Source organism: Rhinoderma darwinii, chromosome 8, assembly GCF_050947455.1.
Source record: "Rhinoderma darwinii isolate aRhiDar2 chromosome 8, aRhiDar2.hap1, whole genome shotgun sequence".
Taxonomy (NCBI): Eukaryota; Metazoa; Chordata; class Amphibia; order Anura; family Rhinodermatidae; genus Rhinoderma; species Rhinoderma darwinii.
The window spans coordinates 64,407,904-64,431,684 of record NC_134694.1 but is presented as its reverse complement, the minus strand read 5'-3'; the positions used below and the strand labels follow the sequence as shown (position 1 = coordinate 64,431,684).

The window sequence follows — 23,781 nt, the reverse complement described above, 5'->3', positions numbered from 1 at the left end:
AATTTTTTTAACTTTTTTACTAGTCCCACTAGGGGACTTCACTATGCGATCCTCCGATCGTATTTATAATACACTGCAATACTTCTATATTGCAGTGTATTATGCCGGTCTGTGTAAAACGGACAGGCATGACCTAGCAGGCATTCACCACAGACAGACCTGGGGGCCTTTATTAGGCCCCCGGCTGCCATCGGAGAAACAGACACTCGGCGATCTTATCGCCGGGTGTCAGTTGGATGAGAGGGAACTCCCTCCCTCTCTCCAAAACCACTCAGATGCGGTGCACGCTATTCAGCACCGCATCTGAGGGGTTAAACGGATGAGATCGATACTTATATCGATCTCACCCGGTCGAGCAGGGACGCCCCTAGCCCTCAGCTACCTCTGGCAGCTGAGAGCAGGGAGATTTGACAGTTCCCTGCTCTGTTTACTTATTCTGATGCCGCGACGTAAAAAGTCTATGGCATTGGAATAAGGCCCGTTAGTGACCGACGTAGAAACACTATGGGCCAGTCACTAACGGGTCAAGGGGTATAAAAGAAATCCGGAAGGGATGCATTGAAGTCTCAACAAAATTTGACTGGAATTTCTCTTTAATGGATTGATAGCCAATAATCCAGGCTTATTGACTGAAACGTAATTTCTCTATAAATAATTGAAACATTTGAAAAATGGAAACCGTTATAATGAGATTTGTACGAAAGCCATCGTTCTTACTTTACTGTTATTTTGGCAAGTGTGTTATGAGGAAGGCAGACGCATAAAAATATATTTTGCATTTACTGTCATTTCTACAGTTTATTGGGATCCATGTTTCCTATGCCACGTGTTATCTATGCAATGGCTGAAGATGGACTTCTCTTTAAATTCCTAGCTAGTGTCAATAAGAGGACAAAGACTCCACTGATTGCCACCATCGTTTCTGGTACGGTGTCAGGTAAGAATGTGTGTCTACATAAGCATTTGATGAGCATGTGCTAAAAGGCCGTCATGGTGCAGGATGTCATTGTATAGATTCTAATTATTCAGTTTTCAACTTTTAACCCCTTCCCTGCGCATCCATTTTTCGAATTTTCACTGAAGTTTTTTCCTCCCCACCTTCCAAAAGCCATACATTTTTTATTTTATTTTATTTTTTTAGTTTTTTTGTCAATAAAGGCGCGATGAGGGCTTATTTGCAGGACGAGTTGTAGACTTTCACGGCACCATTTATTATACCATATAATGTAGTGGGGAATGTGGAAACAATGTCTTTGTGGAGTGGAATGGGAAATAAACAGCAATTCCACTAAAAGAAAATTTGGGGGGTGTTTGACTTTAGAGCGTTCACCATGCGGTAAAAACGGTATGTTATCTTTATTCTGCGGAGCAATACAATTACGATGATACCTAGTTTGTATAGTTTGTTTTTTTGTTTTACAATTTTTAAAAGCAAAATCTGATTGTTAGAAATAAAATGTGTTTTGTCGCTATATTCGGAGAGCCATAATTTTTTTTTTCCGTCGATTGACCGGTATGGGGCTTATTTTTTGTGGGGCTGGCTGTAGTTTTGATTGTTTGTTTTTTTATTTACATGAGACTTTTTGATAAAGTTTTTTTTATTCCATTTTTTTGTGAAAGGTGAAGTTACAAGCGTTTTTGTTTTTTTATTACCGTGCGGGATAAATGTTTTAATAGTTCTAGACTTTTACGGATGCTGCGATACCCTTATGTTAATGTTTTTTTACATTGTTCTTGGGGGTAAAGGTTTTTTTTTGTTTGACCTTTTTAAGATTTTTTATTTTTTAAATCTAAAAAAAAAAAGCTAACTGTATTAAAACATTTTTTACTAGTCCCCCAAGGGGACTTGAACCAGTGATCGAGGGATTGCTTGCACGATATACTGCAATACTAATTGCAGTATATCGATATAATGACCGTCTTTTATGAAGCCCTACTAGAAGTACAATGATTGCAGACCTGGGGGCATTCATCAGGCCTCCAGGCTGCCATGCCATCCATCAGCACCCCACAATGACATGGCTGGGTGGGGCAATGGTACGTCACTGGGCCGCCTCCCTGTTTCTAACCACTTTGATGCCTCAATCTCTTTTGACCGCGGCATCTAAGGGGTTAAACTAATGGGATCTCGCTCGTTCTACTGAAGTGTCGGCTGCCACACACAGCCGACACGCTCGCTCTGTTGAGTGGGCTCAGCCAGTGAGCCAGCTCCATACTCTCCCTCCCGACCTGCACCGTATATATAAGGCGGATGTCAGAAAGGGGTTAAAGTGGTTTTCCTACAATTTAATATTTATCACTTATCCACAGCATAGATGACAATTGTATAATCACTGGGGGCTCCACTATTTGGTCCTCCACCTTTCTCTCGAACGAGGGTCCAGACCCCGTTCTTCCTTACTTGAACGATGTATTCAAATTTGTTTTGCACTTTTTGGGCTTCATGATACTTTGAGTCAAAAATAAATTCCTAACTAGATATTCTATATACCTAAACTTGTATCCTCCACCACACTTGATAGTTGTAGACCTGATTAGAAGAGTCCTTTGCTGCTGCAGCATACATACTGCCCTTTGTTGTGTTGTGGAAGTCAATAGCTCAAAATATATCAAATTGAAATTTAGACGAGTGTTCCAACTGACACTCATGCCAGGAACTTTATCCAGCATCCTAATCAGAAAATCAGGAGATTTCATATCGATATGAGAGAGGACGAATAAAACACACAGACAATGCTTGTATTCTCAAAATACTCCTCTAAGGTTTATTGCCAAACTCAATTACAATAATATCATTCAAAAGAGGTGTAGGCTTGAGGTTAACCAATCCGAGGTTAAACCCATGAAGGGTTATGCAGTTTTGAATACGTTTGAGGGGCAGTTTTTAAAATAGGGTATTTTATGGGGGTTCCAAATATATGAACCCCACAAAGCCACTTCAGGTTTGAACTGGTCTCTGAAAAAATAGCCTTTTGAAATTTTCTTAAAAATGTGAAGTACAGTAAAAAAAAATAGTGTTGTACCGTGTTAGCCAGAAACAATATGCAATGATAAATACTTCTGTGTCAAAAAAGACCAAAGTATAGTAGGTATGATACCTTTATTAGCTAACCAAAGTTCTAACTAAAGTTCTATATGCAAACTTTCAGAGTAAAAAGGCCCCTTCGTCAGGCAAGTTAACAAAAAAAATGTGAGAAATTGCTGCTGAAGTTCTAAGCCTTGTAACGTCCTAAATAAATTAAAGGGTGGTATTACGATCTGTTTTACAAGCAGATACATTTAAATTTAGAAAAATCATAATTTTTGCACATTTTCTCTAAATTTGTTTTTTTTTCACAAATCATAAATAAATTTATCGACCACATTTTTCCACTAACATAAAGTCCAATATGTCACGAGAAAACAGTCTCGGAATCACTTGGATAGGTAAAAGCATTCCAGAGTTTTTACCATAAAGTCACACATCTCAGATGTGAAAAAATGGGGTTGGTCCTGAAGGCCAAAATTAGCTTAGTCCTGAAGGGGTTAAAATGTAAGCATTGTTTAATTTATTTTTTTTCCATTAACACCTATCCGCACGAGTAACTATACTTCGTCGCGGGAGGTTACTTCCCGCACGAGTACGTATAGTTACTGAGTTGTTTCCGGTGCACACTGTCGGCGACAGTGTGCAACGGGAGCCGGGAGGTCTGCTGTCGCTGACAGCTGACACTCCACTCTTGCCTGCCAGCAGTCCTTTGGTGCTGATTTCGGCTATTAGCCCCTTAAATGTGGTGATCGGTTGCGATCACAGCATTTTAGGGGTTCTAGCATATCGGCAGACCCCGGTCTGAAATTGCAGGGTTTGGCGATAGTTAGCATGGCAAACGGAAGCCAAACAATGGCCTCCGTATCAGCCATGGATGGAAGCCTATCAAGACCAACCTCCGGCTGGTCCTGATAGGCTTCCTTTTAGAATGACAAGAAGTCACTGTGTAGTTCCCGATGCACACTGTCGGTGACAGTATGAAAATACTTTTCATTACACATTACTTATTCATTGTCATGTTTATAACATGTTCACACACATTTCTATTTAATGTATATGTTCGCTATAATAGAACACTTATTAATTGCTGTGTTTATGATTGATATTAATAAAAATGTATTTATTTCTGAGATGCGTTTTCTCACGTGTGTTTCACTTTAGTTTAGTTTTTCATTTTTATTTTATCACCAGTCACTTTGCACGTATGCACACTCACCTTTATTCACACCTTTTTTATTTTCTTTATTATTATTATTTATTTTTGGTTATTTTTGGTTATTATTAATATATGACCTCGTATATAGCTGTTTTATTCTTATATATTGTATTGTGATTTACATGTATACAGAATGGAATCAGACCGGTTTTTGTTTCTGTATTCATGTACTTATAAAATGACATTAAGATATTATGTAAATTGTATTATCATCTAGGACCTATATGTCTTCACGTATACAGTATGTATATTTCATTTGTGCTGTTAATTTCTATATCATGGACCCTCTCTATTCTTTTTGCATATGGAGATCTAGATCGTTGCATTCACTTTTCCCTTTGCTCTGTATCCCATACCGTTTCATGCTCTATATGGGCATTATTGATTGTTCTTGCCCGTTTCTAAAATGGCCACTGTAGTATGGCACGTCATGTGTGCGCGACCATACTCCCTCCTCACGGCGCACTTGCATGCGCATTTGTGTCCTCTAGACGCATGTATGGGGGAAATAATAGTGGTGCCCGGTATTCACGGATCACCACTCAGGTAATTATATGTGAATCGTATCATTTACTGGTGTACAACACCTGATACATCTCAGATGCGTAATATTAGTGACTTTGAGCATTAGACCGCTATTGGTTATCCTGAATGAACTCCTCCCACCAAGCAGATTTAAACAAACTAAGTGTTTGGGCATCCAGTTGGCAGATGAAGTTTAATGTAGATAAATGTAAAGTTATGCATCTGGGTACCAACAACCTGCATGCATCATATGTCCTAGGGGGAGCTACACTGGCGGATTCACTTGTTGAGAAGGATCTGGGTGTACTTGTAAATCATAAACTAAATAACAGCATGCAGTGTCAATCAGCTGCTTCAAAGGCCAGCAGGATATTGTCGTGTATTAAAAGAGGCATGGACCCGCGGGACAGGGATGTAATATTGCCACTTTACAAAGCATTAGTGAGGCCTCATCTAGAATATGCAGTTCAGTTCTGGGCTCCAGTTCATAGAAAGGATGCCCTGGAGTTGGGAAAAATACAAAGAAGAGCAACGAAGCTAATTAGGGGCATAGAGAATTTAAGTTATGAGGAAAGATTAAAAAAATTAAACCTATTTAGCCTTGAAAAAAGACGACTAAGGGGGGGACATGATTAATTTATATAAATATATTAATGGCACATACAAAAAATATGGTGAAATCCTGTTCCATGTAAAACCCCCTAAAAAAACAAGGGGGCACTCCCTCCGTCTGGAGAAAAAAAGGTTCAACCTGCAGAGGCGACAAGCCTTCTTTACTGTGAGAACTGTGAATTTATGGAATAGCCCACCGCAGGAGCTGGTCACAGCAGGTACAGTAGATGGCTTTAAAAAAGGGTTAGATAATTTCCTAGAACAAAAAAGTATTAGCTCCTATGTGCAGAAATTTTTCCCTTCCCTTTTCCCGTCCCTTGGTTGAACTTGATGGACATGTGTCTTTTTTCAGCCGTACTAACTATGTAACTATGTAGTATAACTATAACGTCAGTCACCTTACCTGTTAGTACCCCTTGAAAAAGCTACCGCGAAACGCGCGTCGGGGCTCTTGCTGTGGAGCTCATTTTAGGCTTACCATGCAACACACAGGTTGGTATAGCTTCTGGGACCTCTTTTGATTTGTTGTGACTCCCTGGTTCCTATACATTTACAATCACATGGATATTAATGTGTTTGTGACCATCCCTCGGTATACTCTTTTGGGTCCATGATATGTCTTTCTTGCTTTTCTTTGATATATTTGTGGCTTTTGTATTTTCCTGTATTGTACATTTATAGCATGTCTTTTTGAGTGACCCATAGTGATATTATATTATCTATTATTCCACATGTTGAGTATATGTTATTTTGAGTAGCCTTATTGTTCTCCACATTAGTGTATTTTAATTGTTTGTCTTATTTTAGGTCCTGATGGCCAATATGTTTTAATGAGTATTGTAATAAAGGATTTATATATTGTTGTTAGGTACATATGTGTACTTGGTGTTATTCTTTCCTTTGTGGATGTGTGATATGTCCTCACATACATTTATTGGTATTTTTTGTCTATCTTCTTTTTGATATGTCTGGACGTTTATTGTAACGTTTATCGTTTGGTCTGTATCATTATAGGTATACAAAAAAATAAAAATGTTTTATAAAAGTGTAAAAATAAGTTTTTTTTCCTATAATAAGTCAGTTATCATAGGAAAAGTACACATATTTGGTAACAGCGCGTTCGTAACGACCCAAGCTATAAAACGATGTTATTTTTCCCGCACGGTGAACACCACAAACAAAATAAATGAAAAACTATGCCAGCATCGCTATTGTTTGGTCACCACCCCTCCCAAGATATAAAGTAAAAGTGATCAAAAATTTGCATGTACCCCAAAATAGTACCAATAAAAACTACAACCCGTCCCGCAAAAAAACAAGACCTCCCACAGCTTTTTTGACTAAAAATAAAAAAGTTATTGCTCTCAGAATATGGTGACACAGAAAATAAATTATTTTATAGAAAAGTAATTTTATTGTGCAAACACTGCAAAACATAAAAAAAATGATATACATATGGTATCGCCATAATCGCTGTCTTTTGGTCACCCTAGCTCTAAAAAAAATGTCAATAGAAACTACAACTCCCCCCGCAAATAATAAGCCGTCACACCGCTGGAAAAATAAAAAAACGTATGGCTCTTGGAAGGCGGCGAGTGAAAAAACGAAAATGAAAAAGCAAAAAAGGATCAGTCCTGAAAGGGTTAATTAATTTCTAATAAAAAAACATTTATGATCACATATATTGCTTTTTCTCTTTTATCCCTTGTGAAAATTAAAAAATTCAACATTTTAGTGAACAAAAATGTTGATATTCATTTTCACGGCCTAATTTCACTAAATTCTACAAAAAACCTGTGTGGTCAAAATTCTAACTATACCCCTAGAAAAATTCCTTGAGGGGTGTCATTTCCAAAATTTGGTCGCATTTGGGGGGTTTATTAAACAAACAACAACATTGTAACAAGTCATCATACAATCTTAAATGCTTTTGAATCAGAGCCTCAAAGACCCCAAAAAAATGTATCACCATCAAAACAGATCAACCTTTCACCAACTCCCCCCTCCCCTAACCCCCCCCCGCAACACCTCAGCCGTCCTTCTTGCCAAAGGCTTCCATATAATACCTACTTCACCTCCATAATCCAGCTCCCCACCTCCCTCCAGCCCCTCACATGCATACCCCAGTCATACCAACAGATCCAAAGATCACCAACCCCAGAAGAGAAGCCTCCCCTTTCCCCTTGTAGAACACCTCTACCCTTGCGGAAAAGCTGCATTGATGTTAAACTGGAACAAACGAGTGGAGTGCCAGGAGTTCCGATGAAGCGCATGCAGAGTGATCAATCCACCTAGCCCATTGTTTCTCAAATTTGTTACTGGACCCCCTCTTGGAATATATCTGATATTCCATCAAAATCTGGAAGTTGAGTGTACCTATGATTTCTTGCTTTGAGGGTGGTTCCGCGTCCAACCAGTGCTTTGCTATACCCTTCCTAACTTGATACAACATTTTAGCAATTGCCAAACATGTCATCCGATCCCCCTCCAAATCTCCCACATATCCCAGCAGCATTACCATAGGATCCAACGGAATCTACACCTCAAACACTCGTCCCATTAACTCTGACATCTCTCTCCATAGGGTCCCCAAAATCCCGCAGGACCAAAACATGTGAAAAATGTCCGCCTTTTCTTCCGCACACCGAGGGCACCTGGCATCCGCTCGCAATCCCATACATTTCAGAACCCAGGTGGTCCTATATACCCTATGTATCAGAAATAATTGGGACCTCCTTTGCGCTACATGAATAGACAGAGTACATGGTGATGCCAAGACAGCCTCCCAGTGATCCTTGGGAATAGGACCCACATCTCTTTGCCATTTTGCTTTAACAGGTGCCATAAGATCGCCCAGATGATCCAACAGTAAACTGCGATATACCAACGAGATCGACCCTCTCGATGTAACTGCTTTCCAACACTCCCATTGCATGCATCGTCAGGTCCACCCTGGTAGCTTGTGTCTGTACAGCATGACGAATCTGTAGATACTGATAGAACATGTGGCAATCCAGCTGAAACCCATCCCTTAGTTGCTGAAAAGATTTGAGGGTGTCCCCCTCGTACAACTGACTCAGTCTAATAATGCCTCGCTGTTCCCACTCCTGCATCCCTTCCAATATGTACAAATCCCACATATACGGATTCCACCAAAGTGGAGTATATTTATTGTATTCCCCTATCCCCAACAATTTCTTACACTGCCACCACACCTTATGTATGAGAAGCAGGGTGGGTTGATCACTCGCTAGCCTCTTATAACTGTGTGCTTCCAGTCCTGCCAGCGGATTGTCCCCTCCCCCAGATATGATAGAATATGTGCACTGGACCCCCATGTTTCCACCCGCTCCCATCCCCAAAAATGCTGGCACTGAGCAGCCAAGTAATATACCCACGCATTGGGCAGAGCCAGGCCCCCTCTTCCTTAGGCAATTGCAGCTTCTCCAATTTGATTCTGGGCACTCCCCGCTTCCACACTAGGTCTCTAAAAAGGTTATGCAGCCTCCTAAACCACTATTTGGGGATCCACACGGGGAGTTATGGATGACGTACAACACTTGAAGCGTAAGGATCATTTTGATCAAATTCATCCTACCCAGAGCAGAGAGTGGGAGCTTCTTCCAAGCCTCCACTTTGGCCTTTATCTTTTGTAACATTGGCACCACATTAAGGGACATATAATCCTGCACTTTCGCCGTTACCCGAACCCCTAGATATTTAAACTCCATGACAACCGGTATCGCAACTTCCCCATCCCCAGTCTGGATAACCCCCGGTTCCATGAACATAAGAGCAGATTTTATTAGCAATCCAGAGTAGACCCCAAAGCGTTAAACCAGGGTCATAACTAACGGCAGGGTGTGCTCGGTATCTGCCATGAACAACAGCATATAATCCGCATTTAATGCAATTCGCTCCTCTACCCCCCATATCTCAACCCCTGTATGTCTTCATGTTGGCGGATCGCACATGGCAATGGTTCCACCGCTAGAGCAAATAACGGTGACAAGGGACAGCCCTGATGTGGTCCCCTAGCCAGCGCAAACCGATCAGAGAAGGCACCATTCACCCTTATCCTTGCAGTTGGGGCCACATATAACAGCTTTATCCATTTTATAAAATTAGGACCGAACCCCATTTTATCCAGAACTGACCATATATATCCCCACTCCACGCAAACGAACGCCTTAGCAGCATCTAATGAAAGAATGGCCCTTCCCATAGGATTATCCGGAAGCACCTGTAAATTCAAGAACAACCGTCTCAGGTTCACGTGGACTTAGATGGCATAAAGCCGGCCTGGTCTCCATATACCACCCCAGCCACTACTTTGGAAAGCCTAATTGCCAAAACCTTTGCAATAATTGTAATATCCGCCGTCAATAGGGACACTGGTCTATAGGATTCCGGCAGCTGAATATCCTTACCCTCCTTAGGCAGAACCACTATAGTAGCTTCATACATTGAATCCGGGAGCCGTCCCCTATCAAAACTTTTCAGCAGAGTAGCTAGTAACTGAGGTGTTAGCTCCTCCCCATATTCCTTAAAAACCTCTACCGGAAGACCATCCGGCCCTGGAGCCTTTTCATTTGCTAGTATCCCTATGGCTACCTGAAGTTCCTCCAGAAAAATAGGCTCCTACAATTTCGTTCTCTCCTCCCGTCCCAATCTGGAAAGACAAACCTCCCCTAGATACTCCTCCAACTGTTGAGGTGTGCGCTCTCCTCTGGAGGCATACAAATCTTAGAAACTTCTGAAATACTTGTAATATCCTTCCTGTATCAGTCTCTGACCTACCCCCTTCCCCCCTTATGGTATGTATATAATTATTCTCCCTCTGGGCCTGTGCCATTTTGGCTAACAACCGTCCTGTAGTTTCCCCTTCTTCATAATATTGGCGTTTCAGAAACATCCTCTTGTTATCTGCCCTCTCCAACTGGTGCTGTTTTAACAACCTCTGTGCCTCCACCCAATTCCTCAAAGTATCCGGCATATTATCCACGATATGCAACCGTTCTGTCTCCGCCGCCCTTTCCAATAATGAGTCCCCCAACTGTCTAAACTTGGTTTTTACCGCAGTAATGTGCTGGATGAACACCCCTCTCAACCATGCCTTCATCGCGTCCCACAGTATCTCCTGTGACACTATACCGGAATTAAACTGAAAGTATTCCTTTATCAACTCTAGAATCTTTTTAATTATCTATCAACTTCAGCCAAAATGCATAGAACTTCCAGCACCACTGACCCCGCCCTTTCCTCCCCTCCGTCTCCTCCTTTATTAACATAGGAGAATGATTTGATAAAGCTCTTTGTAAGTACTCTATCTGGGCAATAAAGGGTACCGCTGTAGGCGAAAACAGTACCAATTCAATCCTGGAGAGAGACTGATACGTTGAGGAAGCACATGAGTACTGGTACCGTCCTGGATACTTATCTCTCCATATATCCCGCCAACCCATCTCAGCAATAAGTCGGCCAAACGCTGTTATCCCTCCCCCCGCAGTACCAAATTTATCCATACCAGTATTCATCACCGCGTTAAAATCCCCCATCAAAAGTAAGGGCACCTCCGGGAATCTAGACCGTTCTTCCACAACTTTACTAATACACCCACTTGAAAAGGGAGGAGGAACATACAGCACCACCAACACACATTCCCAATGATAGAGAGAACAATGTACCCCTACAAACCGCCCCTCCCCATTCTGGAAGGAAGAGTGACAAATAAATGGTACTGCCCTATGTATGAGAAGACTCACCCCCCTGGAATAAGCTGTGTGATAGGAATGAAAGCTATGTCCTATCCAGGCCCTATGTATCAAGGATTCCGTGTCCCTGGTCATATGTGTCTCCTGTTATTCAATCACCCTTGCCTCCTGTTGCTTGATAAATTCAAACACTGCATGACGTTTCCTGGATTCACGCAGGCCCCGAACATTCCAGGACAGACAATTAAGTGATCCCATCAACCCTCAACATAAAACAATACTTCTTACCCTGTAGCTTCAGTTGTGCATATCTGACCGGCTGAGTCAAACTCCCTCCCTTCGCTACCCAACCCCTGTAGCAACCCCAATAAACCTACCCACCTCAAAGGGTCAGGGCGACAGATAGTATCTGTCATAGCCCATATCGACGAGCATCGGCAGACAGTCACTGCCCACCGCATAATCAGTGATACCATACTCCGCATACAACTCACCATACTCATCTGACCATTACTCCCATTTCCCTGTGCAAATAATCAGCCAGCCCTTCAGCATATTATAACCCCCCGATGTCCAAAAACAAACCTCCCTCCCCCAGTCCTCGGTGTGTCTTTCAGAAAGGCCTTCAGCGGCGACCAGGAATCCCCCCAGGAACCCATAAACAGCAATTGGCCAACAGTGCCAGTTCTTGCAATAGTCTACGGCACCTGCCACAGTCCTGTATCACCAGCCTTGCCGTCCAAGCCCGTCCACTCCAGGATCAGCGCCGTCTCTCCGCATCTTCTAGTCTCAATTGGCTTTCATGGCTGTCCAGCCATCTAACCGCTTCTCTCGGTGTCTCAAAGAATCAAGTTGTTCCCAAGGCCACCACCTGAAGCCGGGCAGGATACATCATGGAATATTGAACTTGTAACGCCCTAAGGCGCCTCTTTACATCCATAAATTGCGATCTTTTCCGTTGCACTTTCATAGAAAAATCAGGGAAGAAGGATACTCTCACCCCATTGAAAGAGATATCTTGACGTTCTCTCGCTTTCCGCAAAATCTTGTCTCTATCCTTGTAGTGTAGGATCTTTATGAGAACGGGTCTCGGCGGTCTCCCCGGAGGACCGGGTCTGGTCGATACCCTGTGTGCTCTCTCCACTGCAAACAGAGGAGACAGTTCCTCTCTGCCAAATGTGTCAATCAGCCATTTTTCGAAGAAATCATCCGGATGCGTGCCCTCCACTCGTTCCGGAACCCCCACAAGGCGAACATTGTTCCGTCTCAACCGATTCTCCATATCATCTGTCTTTGCTTGTACATCCAGCCGTATAGCAGGAATAGCATCCTCCATGTCTGACACTCTCCCTTCCACAGCAGTGGTGCGTTCCGCTACTTTTTGCAGATAATTTCTTAGCAACAAAATGTCCTCTTTCAATCCACCCATCTGACAGGTTAGTGTAGTGAGGACCATGGAGTTCTTCTTTATTGCAGCAAAAATGTCCTGTAATCAGGGTTCTACCTTCCTTACTCCACTCTGCCCTCCAGTACCTGGCTGACCCCGCATGGCACCGCTCACCTCCTCATCCTCACTCCTCGTATCCACTGGCAAAGGAGAGTACCTGGATCGATACGAGGAGCCTCCAGCAGCCTGATCTCCTGCCGACCTTCCTTACAGTGCAGCCGCGCCCCCTGCTCTCGGCGTGCGGGCGAACCGCTCCAGCTTGTCTGCTGCTTCCTGTCTGAGGCCTCTAGTACGGCCGTCCTTCTCGCCGGCGCCATCTTGGGAGCAGGACCCGGGACTTGCCGGCGGCGATTTCTGCATTTTTTTAAATTTTTTTTTAAACAAAGGTTTTTATTGTTTGTGTACATAACATCCAAACAAACAGGATATCTCATCCAGCTCAACAAGCAATAAGATATATTGAAATACATCATGAACCATCCTTGTCTAGAATTGCATAGTGGGATAATTGAATTATAATATGCAAGCATGAGTTTTATTATGCAGTTACATCATGTGACCTTAATTTCAGGACGGTAATGTACCTAAAGCCGAGTGAGATAGATATAAACAATCAACTTAACCAAAACATTGCACACACAATTGGCACCTGGTATAAAAAGGTCTATCTAGTATGTTATACATTTGGCACTCTGCGACCATGATTTCCACTTCTCCTCCATTCTTTTCTCAAACACACTGAATGAAAGTGTCTTCTCACAGTTATATGTGTTGTTAAGAAGGGCAATTACTTCAGATATATGAGGGATTGTCTGGCTTTTCCAGTACCTTGTAAGAACCAGTTTAGCTGACAGCATGATATGGCCTATCAAGGCTCTCTGGTTAAGAGGGATCATGTGTATATTCAGGAACAGTAACGCGAGTTCAGGTGACGGTACTAGTGTAATTCCTGTTATTTCAGATATGAGATCATAAACTGTGACCCAATAGGTTTTAACAAGAGGACAGGACCACAGTATATGTAGTAGTGATCCCACTCGTCCGCAACCTCGCCAGCACAGAGCTGTAGTGTTAGGATATATTCTACATAATCTTTCTGGAGTATAATACCACCTTAGGAGAGTTTTCATGGCGGCTTCATAATGTGAAGTACATTTAAAATTTTCTGCAGTATAAGAGGTCGCTTTACACCATGTTATATCCGAGAAGGACTGTCCCAAATCTTTCTCCCAGGCTAATATGCATGGGGACTTAGCAAAGTCTGATTTCTCTCCAATCAGATCATATATAGGCCTCAGTACTTTAAAGGTCGCGGACGGTATCTGAAACACAGATGAGATCCCAGTTTAGGCGAATAGGTAAAGCCCGCAGTCTGTCCAGGAAGTGTTTAACTCTTAAGTACGTAAAGCATTCTGTCCTGGGGATATGGAAAGTATTGGACAGATCAGTAAAGGCTATCAGTTGCCCTTTGTCATATAACTGTGATACATATTTAAGATTACCTAGTTTCCATCTATGCAGGTCTAAGTCTCTCACTATAAGTTCCAAGGATTCTAGAGGAGCTAACTATGTTAGTGTGGAAGCTTGGTTACTAGAGGAAATGTGCAATTGGCGCCACAGCTCTATCGAATTGCGCATAATCGGATACAGATTATCCGGAACTGGGAACCCACATAAAGAGCTAATTAGGAGTGCTTTCAAGTTATGTTTGGGAGCAAGAGATGTTTCGATGTGGACCCAATTCTTCCCCATGTCCATCATCCACCAGTGTTTTAGTGTAGATATATGCGTAGCAGTATAGTAATCTTTAAGTATCGGAAGGCCCAACCCTCCCCTACCCCTCCGTCTAAATAGCGTTGACCTCGCAACCCTTGGTGGCTTGTCTTGGCAAACAAACCTAGTTAATGTAGATTGAATTCTCTTAAAAAAGGTGTTTGGCAGTTTTATTGGAAGGGTTTTATAGATGTATAACAGTTTAGGGAGAGACATCATCTTGAAGGACGCAATTCGTCCAACCCACGAAATCTCCTTTGTCCTATAGACTTTAAGTTCCTCCTCTAAAGCTTGTAGAAGTGGCAAGTAGTTATGTTTATAGATCATTGATAGGGATTTAGTTATTGTAGTCCCCAAATATCTAATGCCGGTCTCCTGCCAATCCAGGGGGTACAACGTTTTAAGAGAGGCTAGATCTGCGTTATGGAGTCTAATCGGGAGAGCTTGCGATTTCTTCTCAATTTTATAGTTAGATAATTCTCCGTATCTTCGTATGACCTCAAAGGCTGTCGTTAACGATCTACTAGGGTCGGTAAGAGACAGGAGTATGTCATCTGCATATAGGGAAATAAGATGAGCCTATAGTAATACCTAGTATGTTTTCGTTATTTTGGAGGGCCTGGGCTAAGGGCTCTATGGATAAAACAAAAATCAGGGGGGACAGGGAGCAGCCCTGTCTGGTACCATTTTTGATGGAGAAGCTGTCCGATATAACCCCATTGGTAGAGACTCTGGCTGATGGGGCTGTATAGAGATTCAGAATTGCTGCAAGAATGATTCCTGCAAAGCCCATCCTTTCCAGCACTGCGAACACAAATCTCCAATTTATGCGATCGAACGCCTTTTCAGCGTCTAGTGTGACCAATACGGACGGTACCAGTTTCGTGTCAGCATATTCCACTAGATTTAGAACTCTTCTAGTATTGTCAGAGGCCTGCCTCTGTCTCACAAACCCCACCTGGTCTGGGTTAATTAGAGTCGGAAGAATAGGTGCTAGTCTATTCGCTAGGAGTTTCGCATATATTTTTAAATCCGAATTTAGTAAGGAAATAGGTCTAAAATTTTGGGGGGATATCTGGGGATTTGTCTGGTTTTGGTATGGTAATAATTAGTGCTGAGAGCATTTCTGGCGGGAAGGGAGTACCTTGCATAGCTCTTTGGAAAATTCTGGTTAGATGGGGAAGCAATATTGTGTTATAAAGTTTAAAGTAGTCATTTGAAAGGCCATCCGGCCCAGGTGCTTTCCCATTTGGTAGGGAGGTAATAATATCAGCAATCTCCTGAGAGGAGATAGGCTTGTTAAGGGCCGTTAATTGCTCAGATGTAAGAGAAGGTAAAGAGATGTGTTCCATGAACGCGTTAAATAGAGTCGAGAAATTTTGAGTCTGAGAGGAGTTGTCTTCCAGATTGTAAAGGCTTGCGTAGTAGTCTTTAAATTTATTTGCTATCGCCCGAGGATCTAAGATTTTTGCGGAAGTGGAGGGGTCCTTCAAATAAGGGATTCTGGCTTTGCTATGTTGCACTTTAAGCCTATGAGCTAAGAGCTTACCCGCTTTGTTATTCTGGGAATAAAATGTAACTTTGGATTTCTTTAATGCTTTCTCGTAATCGAGTATCAAAAGGCCTTTCAAGCGGTTTCTCAGGGTAGCCAGAGTTAAGGAATGGGTTTGGGTGGGGTTGGCTTTATTTAGAGTTTCTAGCGTTTGAATCTCCGCAAGTGTCTCAGACACTTTTTTCTCTCTTTGTTTTCTATCTCTGTGACCTATTCTAATCAGAACACCCCGCAGAACAGCCTTATGCGCATTCCACATGATATATGGATCTTCAACTGAAGAAGCGTTGAAATGGAAGTATTCGTTCAACTCCCTCTCAATCTCTTTCTTATAAGTGGAGTGCCCCAAGATGTAGGTGTTATTTCTCCATAGCCTATTAGTGTCTCTATTGAATTGCTCTTCAATAGTGAGAGTAATAGCCCCGTGATCTGACCATTTAATAAGTTCAATTGTGGACGTTTCAGCTTGAAACAGAAGGTGTCTGTCCAGCAGAAACATGTTAATACGGGAATATGAGCGGTGTACATTAGAAAAGAATGTGAAGTCTCTCTCGGACCCATGTTGTGCTCTCCAGACATCATACCATTCCTCCTTATGAATGAAAGCTGAGAGGGTAGCAGAACGTGACCTGTTCACGTTAGTGGTATCCATTTTATCATCCAGAATATTATTAAAATCCCCGCTAATTAGGAATTTCCCCTGTTTCACCTTTGTTAAAACACTGGTTAGTTTATGGAGGAATCTCACGGATCCCGAGTTCGGGGCATACAGATTCACAATTGTGTACGTAACATTATTTAGAGAACAGACTAAGATCAGAAACCTCTCTTTGGTGTCAACTGTTTTGGAGATCATATGGAATGCTATGGAGTTACGGATAGCAATCCTTACCCCCCTTCTCTTACGGGTGTCATGGGCTTGATATATAGTGGGGAATAGGCGGTATTTTAATCTATGGGAATCTTTTTCAATAATGTGTGTTTCCTGAGCGCAAAGTATATCTGAGTGCAGTGCCAGCGCCTCCTTCCATAGGAATGAGCGTTTTTGTGGGGTGAGGTAAAGTGTAATACCATTGTGACTCTGTAGGGCATGAAAGCAGTGCACCAGTTGCATAGTGTGTGAGCATACAACCTGGGAGCAAACAGGAAGAAACAGAACAAAACCATATCAAACAGTAGACATGCAGTTTCGGTAAGAAAAATGCACATAGGTGAATTATCCAACACCTTTGTGTTGGTTTACCAGTGGGGTGAAAGTCTGGTCTGAGGCCGACTTAAATCTAAGTGCGTCCAGCGAAGCACATTGAAACATATAGCCTTCAGGGTCTTGGTTTTTTCCTGGAGGGTGCCATGTTCCATTCCGTCTGTAGGTGTTGAGGCGGTGTGCTATCTTGGAGTTGTATATCCACTTGTATATTCCACTGACCCAGCAGGTGTTTCCCTTCCTCCACTGATTTAATAACATGTGTAGTGCCTTCTCTAGAGATAAGGATTTTTACCGGGAAGCCCCATCTGTATAATATCTTCGCATTCCTCAATGCCAGCGTTATCGGAGTAAGCAGTCTGCATTGCCTCAGTGTGACTGCCGAGAGGTCTTTAAATAATTTCACAGTGAGGAATGGGTCAGGTAATACTTTGCATCGACGAGCACCTTCCATCAGTTGTTCCTTGATGTGAAAGAAGTGGAGTCTGGCAATAACATCTCTTGGGATATTCTCTGCCAGGTGTTTTGGCTTCGGGAGCCTGTGGGCTCTGTCGATGGTTAAATCAGTAGAAGTACAAGTTGGAATTAGGGACTTGATAAGATCTTTAAGATAATGTTATAGATCCGCTTGCAGAACTGACTCAGGAATCCCCCTAAATTTCACATTGTTGCGACGGGATCTGTCTTCGATGTCAGCCATTTTAGCTTTGAGTTCCTCAAATTCATCAGCCAGCGAATTATGTGCGTCAATGACGCGGTTGTGTGAAGAGGCAAAATCCCCCATCTTTGTCTCAATATGTTGTACACGATCTTCCAGATCACGAACTGAGGTTTGAAGCGGCAGCAGTAGCTGAGTAATGCCTGAGTGTATGGAGTTTCTGAGAATCAAAAGCATTTCTTTAAAGGTGTGGGCTGATGCAGGAGAGTCAGAGGTGTGTACATTATCAAACAAGTCAATTCCGTCATTACACAAGTCAGGCGTTTGGTCTGAGGAATGAACCTCACTCATCCTTGTAGAAGCGGCATCTATCACCAGCGGCGTCTGGTTTGTAGGGCTGTCAGGGGGAGAGCGCGGTGATGTTTGCATGCGGCCTGGGGAGGAGTCCGCCATCTTGGTCTCCGCTTTGTATATTCACGCCTTTTCCTGTATTCCCGCCGATGCGTCCGGAGCGCTCCCTGCACGAGATCTAAGTAAGGTACCGAGCTCTGTATGTTGTATCTGTGGCGTAACAGGTACCGGCGGGTTCTCCACGGTGTCCTCTCGAGTCTCGTGTGAGCGGGGTTCCGAGCGTGCCTCACCGCCATCTCTGCTGCGGTCCCGGTCAAAATAGGATTCTAGTCCCGTCGCCTTCAGCGATTTTTTTCCCCCCTCACCATGATGCTGGCTGTATGGGTTAGGTGTTCCGACCCAGTGGTGAAATAGACTAGGGCTGTGTGTCGCTTAGATCGTTGCTGTGTGCCGAAGCTCAGTGATCAAGCTGCCATCTCAGTCGGCTGCCAAGCCACGCCCCCCGATTTCTGCTTTTTTGGGAGGGTCATCGCGGCCGGGCACTCCAGCACAACCGCCTCCAGATCAAAGTAAGGCACAGGGGATAAAGCTTTCCCCGGATTCAGCGGGCAAATAGGGATTTCAGGATGGGCACAGCAGGAGCTCCGGTCACACACGTCCGCTCACATTCACCGCTAGTCCACGCCCCATCTCCAGAAATATTAATAAACATTTACATAGTAATATTTAGTATTTTGTATGCTTAACCCACATAAACGTTCTTCAAACATTTCTATTTTTGTTTTTTTTGCATTTATTGGTATTACATGTGAATATATCTTATCAGGGTTAAGTGGCCTCTTCTTCTCCTTTCAGCAACCTTTTGTTCCCCATGTAAATATTGAGAAACCTCCTCAGTCACTAAAAAAATACTATATAATAAAACTGCAAATACTAGACTATAAGGTCTAGTTCACATAGAGATTTTTGGCTTGAAAACCGCGTGGGGAAACAGCACTGAATACCGCTCAATAGCCGCAGTCCAAAAAAGCGGCAAGGAAAGGAACTTTGAGGGAGATTTTTCTGCCTGCAAAAAACTCTCTGTGAGCATACCCTTAGGCCCTATTCACACGACAGGGATTTTCGGCCGTTCTTTGAACAGCCGCAGTAGGAACAATAGACCCCAAATGGGGCTATTCACGCAGACTATTTTTTTTGATGGCCCGGTAAACCGGGCTGACAAAAAATGGAACATGGCCTATTTTGGGCCGTTCTCTCGGCCGCACAGCTCCATATAAGTCTATGGGGCCGTGTAAAACACGACTGTCACTCGGATGTGATCCGAGTGACGGCCGTGCATTATGCCGCTCGCTCTCTTCTCCTCACAGTGCGAAGTGCATGTGAGGAGGAGGGTATTTTTTTGCTCCCTGTAGGAGCTGAATCCCTAATCCCCGGCCACAGCTTCGGCCGAAGCTGTGGCGAGGGATTCCATTTCAGGAGAAGTCACTATCCATATATGGACAGTGACGTCAGGCACTTCGTCTGGAGCGGTCCCCTACTCCTGAAGCGTAATCCCGGCACTGTGGCCGGTGATTCCGATCCAGGAGAAGTCCCTAACTTCACTGTCCATATATGGACAGTGAAGTCAGGCATTTCTCCTGGAGCTGTCCCCTACAGGAAGGTAGGGAGGGTGCCATCTATGTGCAAGGGTGCTGTGTAGCACTATCTACAGGGGGGTTGTGTGGCACTACCTACAATGGGGGTCTGTGTGGGACTACCTACAAGGTGGGTTGTGTGGCACTACCTACAAGGGGGCCTGTGGCATTGTCTACAGAGGGCAGTGTGTGGCATTATCTACAGAGGAAAGTGTGGCAGAAAATTTACAAATGAAATTCATCTGTTTTTAAAACGGACAGGGGAAAAAACTGATGCAAAACGGGTCAAAATTGGGCGTTAAAAACTGAAACATGGCCCGAATTGTAACTGATGCAAAATGGCCGAGAAAAACGGACCAAAATGGCAGTTTTTATCGTCCGACACTTGGAACCTGTCGTTTGAACAGAGCCGAAGGCCCTATTCACATGACAGGGTTTCCCGGCCGTTCAAAAAACGGCCGTCACACGGCCGCAGTAGGAACAATAGACCCCAAATGGGGCTTTTCACACAACCGTTTTTTTTTTGACGGCCCAGGAAAACCGGCCGTCAAAAAATGGGACATGCCCTATTTCCGGCTGTTCTCCCGGCCGCCCGGCTCCCATAGAAGTGGGGCCGTGTAATACACGGCCATCACTGGAATGTGTCCCGAGTGACGGCCGTGTCTTCCGATGCTGGCTCTCTCCTCCTCCTCACAGTGCGAAGTGCATGTGAGGAGGAGGGTATTTTTTGCTCCCTGTAGGAGCGGAATCCCCTTGGACACTGACGTCAGAGACTTCTGAAGCGGGATCCCCAGCGCTGTGGCCAGTTTTTCCGCTCCAGGAGAATTCCCTGACTTTACTGTCCATATATGGACACAGTGACGTCAGGGACTTCTGAAGCGGAATCCCCGGCGCTGTGGCCAGTGTTTCCGCTCTAGGAGAAGTCCCTGACTTCACTGTCCATATATGGACACAGTGACGTCAGGGACTTCTGAAGCGGGATCCTACAGTGGTGCTATCTACAGAAAGGTAGGGGGGAGAGTGCCATCTATGGGGGGCTTCTATGTAAAAGGGTGCTGTGTAGAACTACCTACAGGGGGCTGTGTGGCATTACCTACAGGGGGCTGTGTGGCATTACCTATAGGGGGCTGTGTGGCATTACCTACTGGGGGCTGTGTGGCACTACCTACAGGGGGGCTGTGTGGCACTACTTACAGGGGGGCTCTGTGGCACTACCTACAAGGGAGGCTGTGTGGCACTACCTACAGGGGGCTGTGGCAGTATCTACAGAGGGCAGCGTGTGGCATTATCTACAGAGGGAAGTGTGTGGCAAAAATATGTACAAATTAAATTAATCCGTTTTTAAAACGAACGGGGGGAAAAAACGGGTCAAAATTGGCCGTTAAAAACGGAAACACTGCCCGAAACTTAATGGATGCAAACCGGCCGAGAAAAACAGACGAAAACGGCCGTTTTTATCGGCCGACACTCGGACCCTGTCGTGTGAATAGAGCCTAAGGAGGAGGAAGCTGCAACAATGGGACTGTAATCTGAGACGAGAGGAATGAGGAGGGGGATCGTGTTCCAATCTCTTGTGTGTGATTCTCTGTGTGGTACAATTTTAAATGTTTTCTTATTAGGACAACTACCTGTCATGCATAGGGTATATGCACTTCCTAGAGGGGTGTCCCTCTTCATTTGAACGAGGATGTGTAATAAAACACTTCCCCTGCATCGCCGGGGGTTTAGCTGCTGAATCCGCAGTGATCAGCTCATGCAATTTGAAAAGGGGTTGCTCTTTTTTAAGTATTTGTTGATTGGACACGCATAATTAGTAAGTTCTACAGTTGGTTTTACGTATTTTCGGCTTCTGTTCTTTTGTTCTGTTCCAATGTAATTAGTATGTCAATATTTACTTACAGCAATCATGGCATTCCTTTTTGAGTTGAAGGTCCTTGTGGAGTTGATGTCCATTGGTACCTTACTTGCTTACTCCCTGGTGGCTGCCTGCGTCGTTATTCTTAGGCAAGTTGTGTAGTATCGTCCCTGTATATTGTGTCTGTCTGCCTATCTTATCTATTAACATTGTAAAGTGGAAAAATACATCCAGGTTCATATAGTTAAACCTATTATCTTTCAGTGTTGATCCAGAGGAAGGAGTATCAACCCCTTAATGAGGCAATTAAAATATTTGGGGGAATTAAAGAAAACTGGCGTAAATTATAGTGACCGTCAATACCAGCTCCTAGCTGGCATAGATCTGATTTTTCTGGCGCCTCTTAATATCTTAGGCGCTTCTTACGCTAACTTTTCTGAAGATTAAGACTGGCATATAAAATGCCAGTCTTAATAAATTCCCCATATTGTGTTTTATGTTAAAATCTTCATTCAATTGATGTTTGATTTTGGCTTGCAGGTACCAACCAGAAAAGCAGAACTGCTTTTTCAAGGACACTGAAATGGTGAAGCTGAATAAGGCAGAAGATGAGAAGAAAGACATTGCTCTTCAAGTCACCTTTACTGACAGTGATACGTTCAACATCAGGCATCTTCTTTCTCCAGGCAGTGGTGTCCCCACCAAAACATCCGGACATATTGTTTATGTCTGTGTCTCAGTAATTTGTAAGTACATCAGTTCCAATAGCAATACTGGAGATCTTGTTTATTGTTAGAACTGCTCCCTTATTTATCCTTCTTTATTCTGTTTATGGCTTTTCAGCTATTTTGTTCATCTCCATGTGTTTGATACTTGGTCAGAAGCTTAGTGACATTCTTACTGGAAGTCCCATCTGGATCACTGTTTTTATCCTTCTGTCTGTTGGGTCTGCTGTTATTACTTTTATTATCTGGAAACAACCAGAGTGTAAAACCCATCTGTCATTTAAAGTAAGTTATCGCCTGTTTATTACAGCTGAAATAGTTTTGTCTTTAATTCTAACTGAAAAAAAGTTAAAATCAGAATATATTATAAAAATCTGTGTTGGGCTATGTTTACATCTGCGTTGGAGACTCCGTTAGGGGCCCCCGTCACAAATCTGGTCCAAAATGCTTGACATCCGACGGAACCCGTTAAAGTCAATGGATTCCTTTGGGGCTCCGTTGCTGTCGACTGATAAATCACTGCCGTTTATTTACGTTGCTCTGCTCCTATTACGGAACAGAACAACGGAAATTGCAAAGCAGCTGTGAATCTTATCAGTATGATATGCAGTTTTGTCTTTATTCCAAGATGTAATCATGTAGTTAAGAGATTACTACTTATATTTATGTAATACTTTTGTTACTGTTTTTTTGCATTTGTTCAATAGGTGCCTGCACTTCCCCTGTTGCCTCTATTCAGTGTGTTTGTCAACATTTATTTCATGGTACAATTTACTGTTGGAACTTGGATTCGATTTTCTATCTGGATGGCTTTAGGTAAATTTTTTATTTCAGTTACTTTATAGTGCCAACATATTATTATGCAGCACTATTATTGCAGAGAAGGTCATCACTCACATCAGTAATTCAAAGGCAATGAATCACCAGAAAATGACATTTATTTAAACCGCATTTTAAGGGTGCAGTCACACATTGCAGATTTTGTTGCAGAAATTTCCGCAGCTGAAACCGTTCCATTCATCTGAATGGGGCTCAACCGCAATGTTTGAATAGACCCCAAGTAGTCTCCATATTATTATTTTTTTTTAATTGTTCCTTGTAACTGGGATAATGGATAGCACGATTGGAGGTTTTCTTCAGTGCACAGTTTGCCATATGTATGCACGACTGGAGCAGAAGTTTCATGGTGACTTACATTTGTGGCAGATGTGAGCATGTTCAACTGGAAGAAAGCATTAGAAATCTGGGGAAGCAAAATGCAATACTGGGGCGACCGACAATCTTGAGCAGAGCATTCGGTTAGTGGGGTAGATTTAGAGGGTGAAGAAATGGGTCCGGAGGACCAAGCAAGTAGCAAGGTTAATACAGTAAGAGACAGTAGAAAGGGTACCTAGAAAACCCTTATTCACATTAAAATTGCCAAGTTGGGTGATGATGCGAGGGTGTCCATTTCAGAAATGGCACTCCTAGTGGATACTGATACTAGC

The 23,781-nt window shown here is 43.2% G+C and overlaps 1 protein-coding gene across 1 annotated transcript in view; it reads left to right on the top strand.

Annotated features, from left to right (window-relative positions):
- Positions 1-23,781, top strand: part of SLC7A3 (solute carrier family 7 member 3) — a 169,264-nt gene that overhangs the window by 133,673 nt on the left and 11,810 nt on the right. The window contains exons 7-11 of the mRNA XM_075834289.1: positions 798-937; positions 21,616-21,718; positions 22,110-22,315; positions 22,413-22,579; positions 23,002-23,110. Of these exons, the coding sequence (XP_075690404.1) occupies positions 798-937; positions 21,616-21,718; positions 22,110-22,315; positions 22,413-22,579; positions 23,002-23,110 (725 nt within the window). The remainder of the gene's footprint in view (positions 1-797; positions 938-21,615; positions 21,719-22,109; positions 22,316-22,412; positions 22,580-23,001; positions 23,111-23,781) is intronic.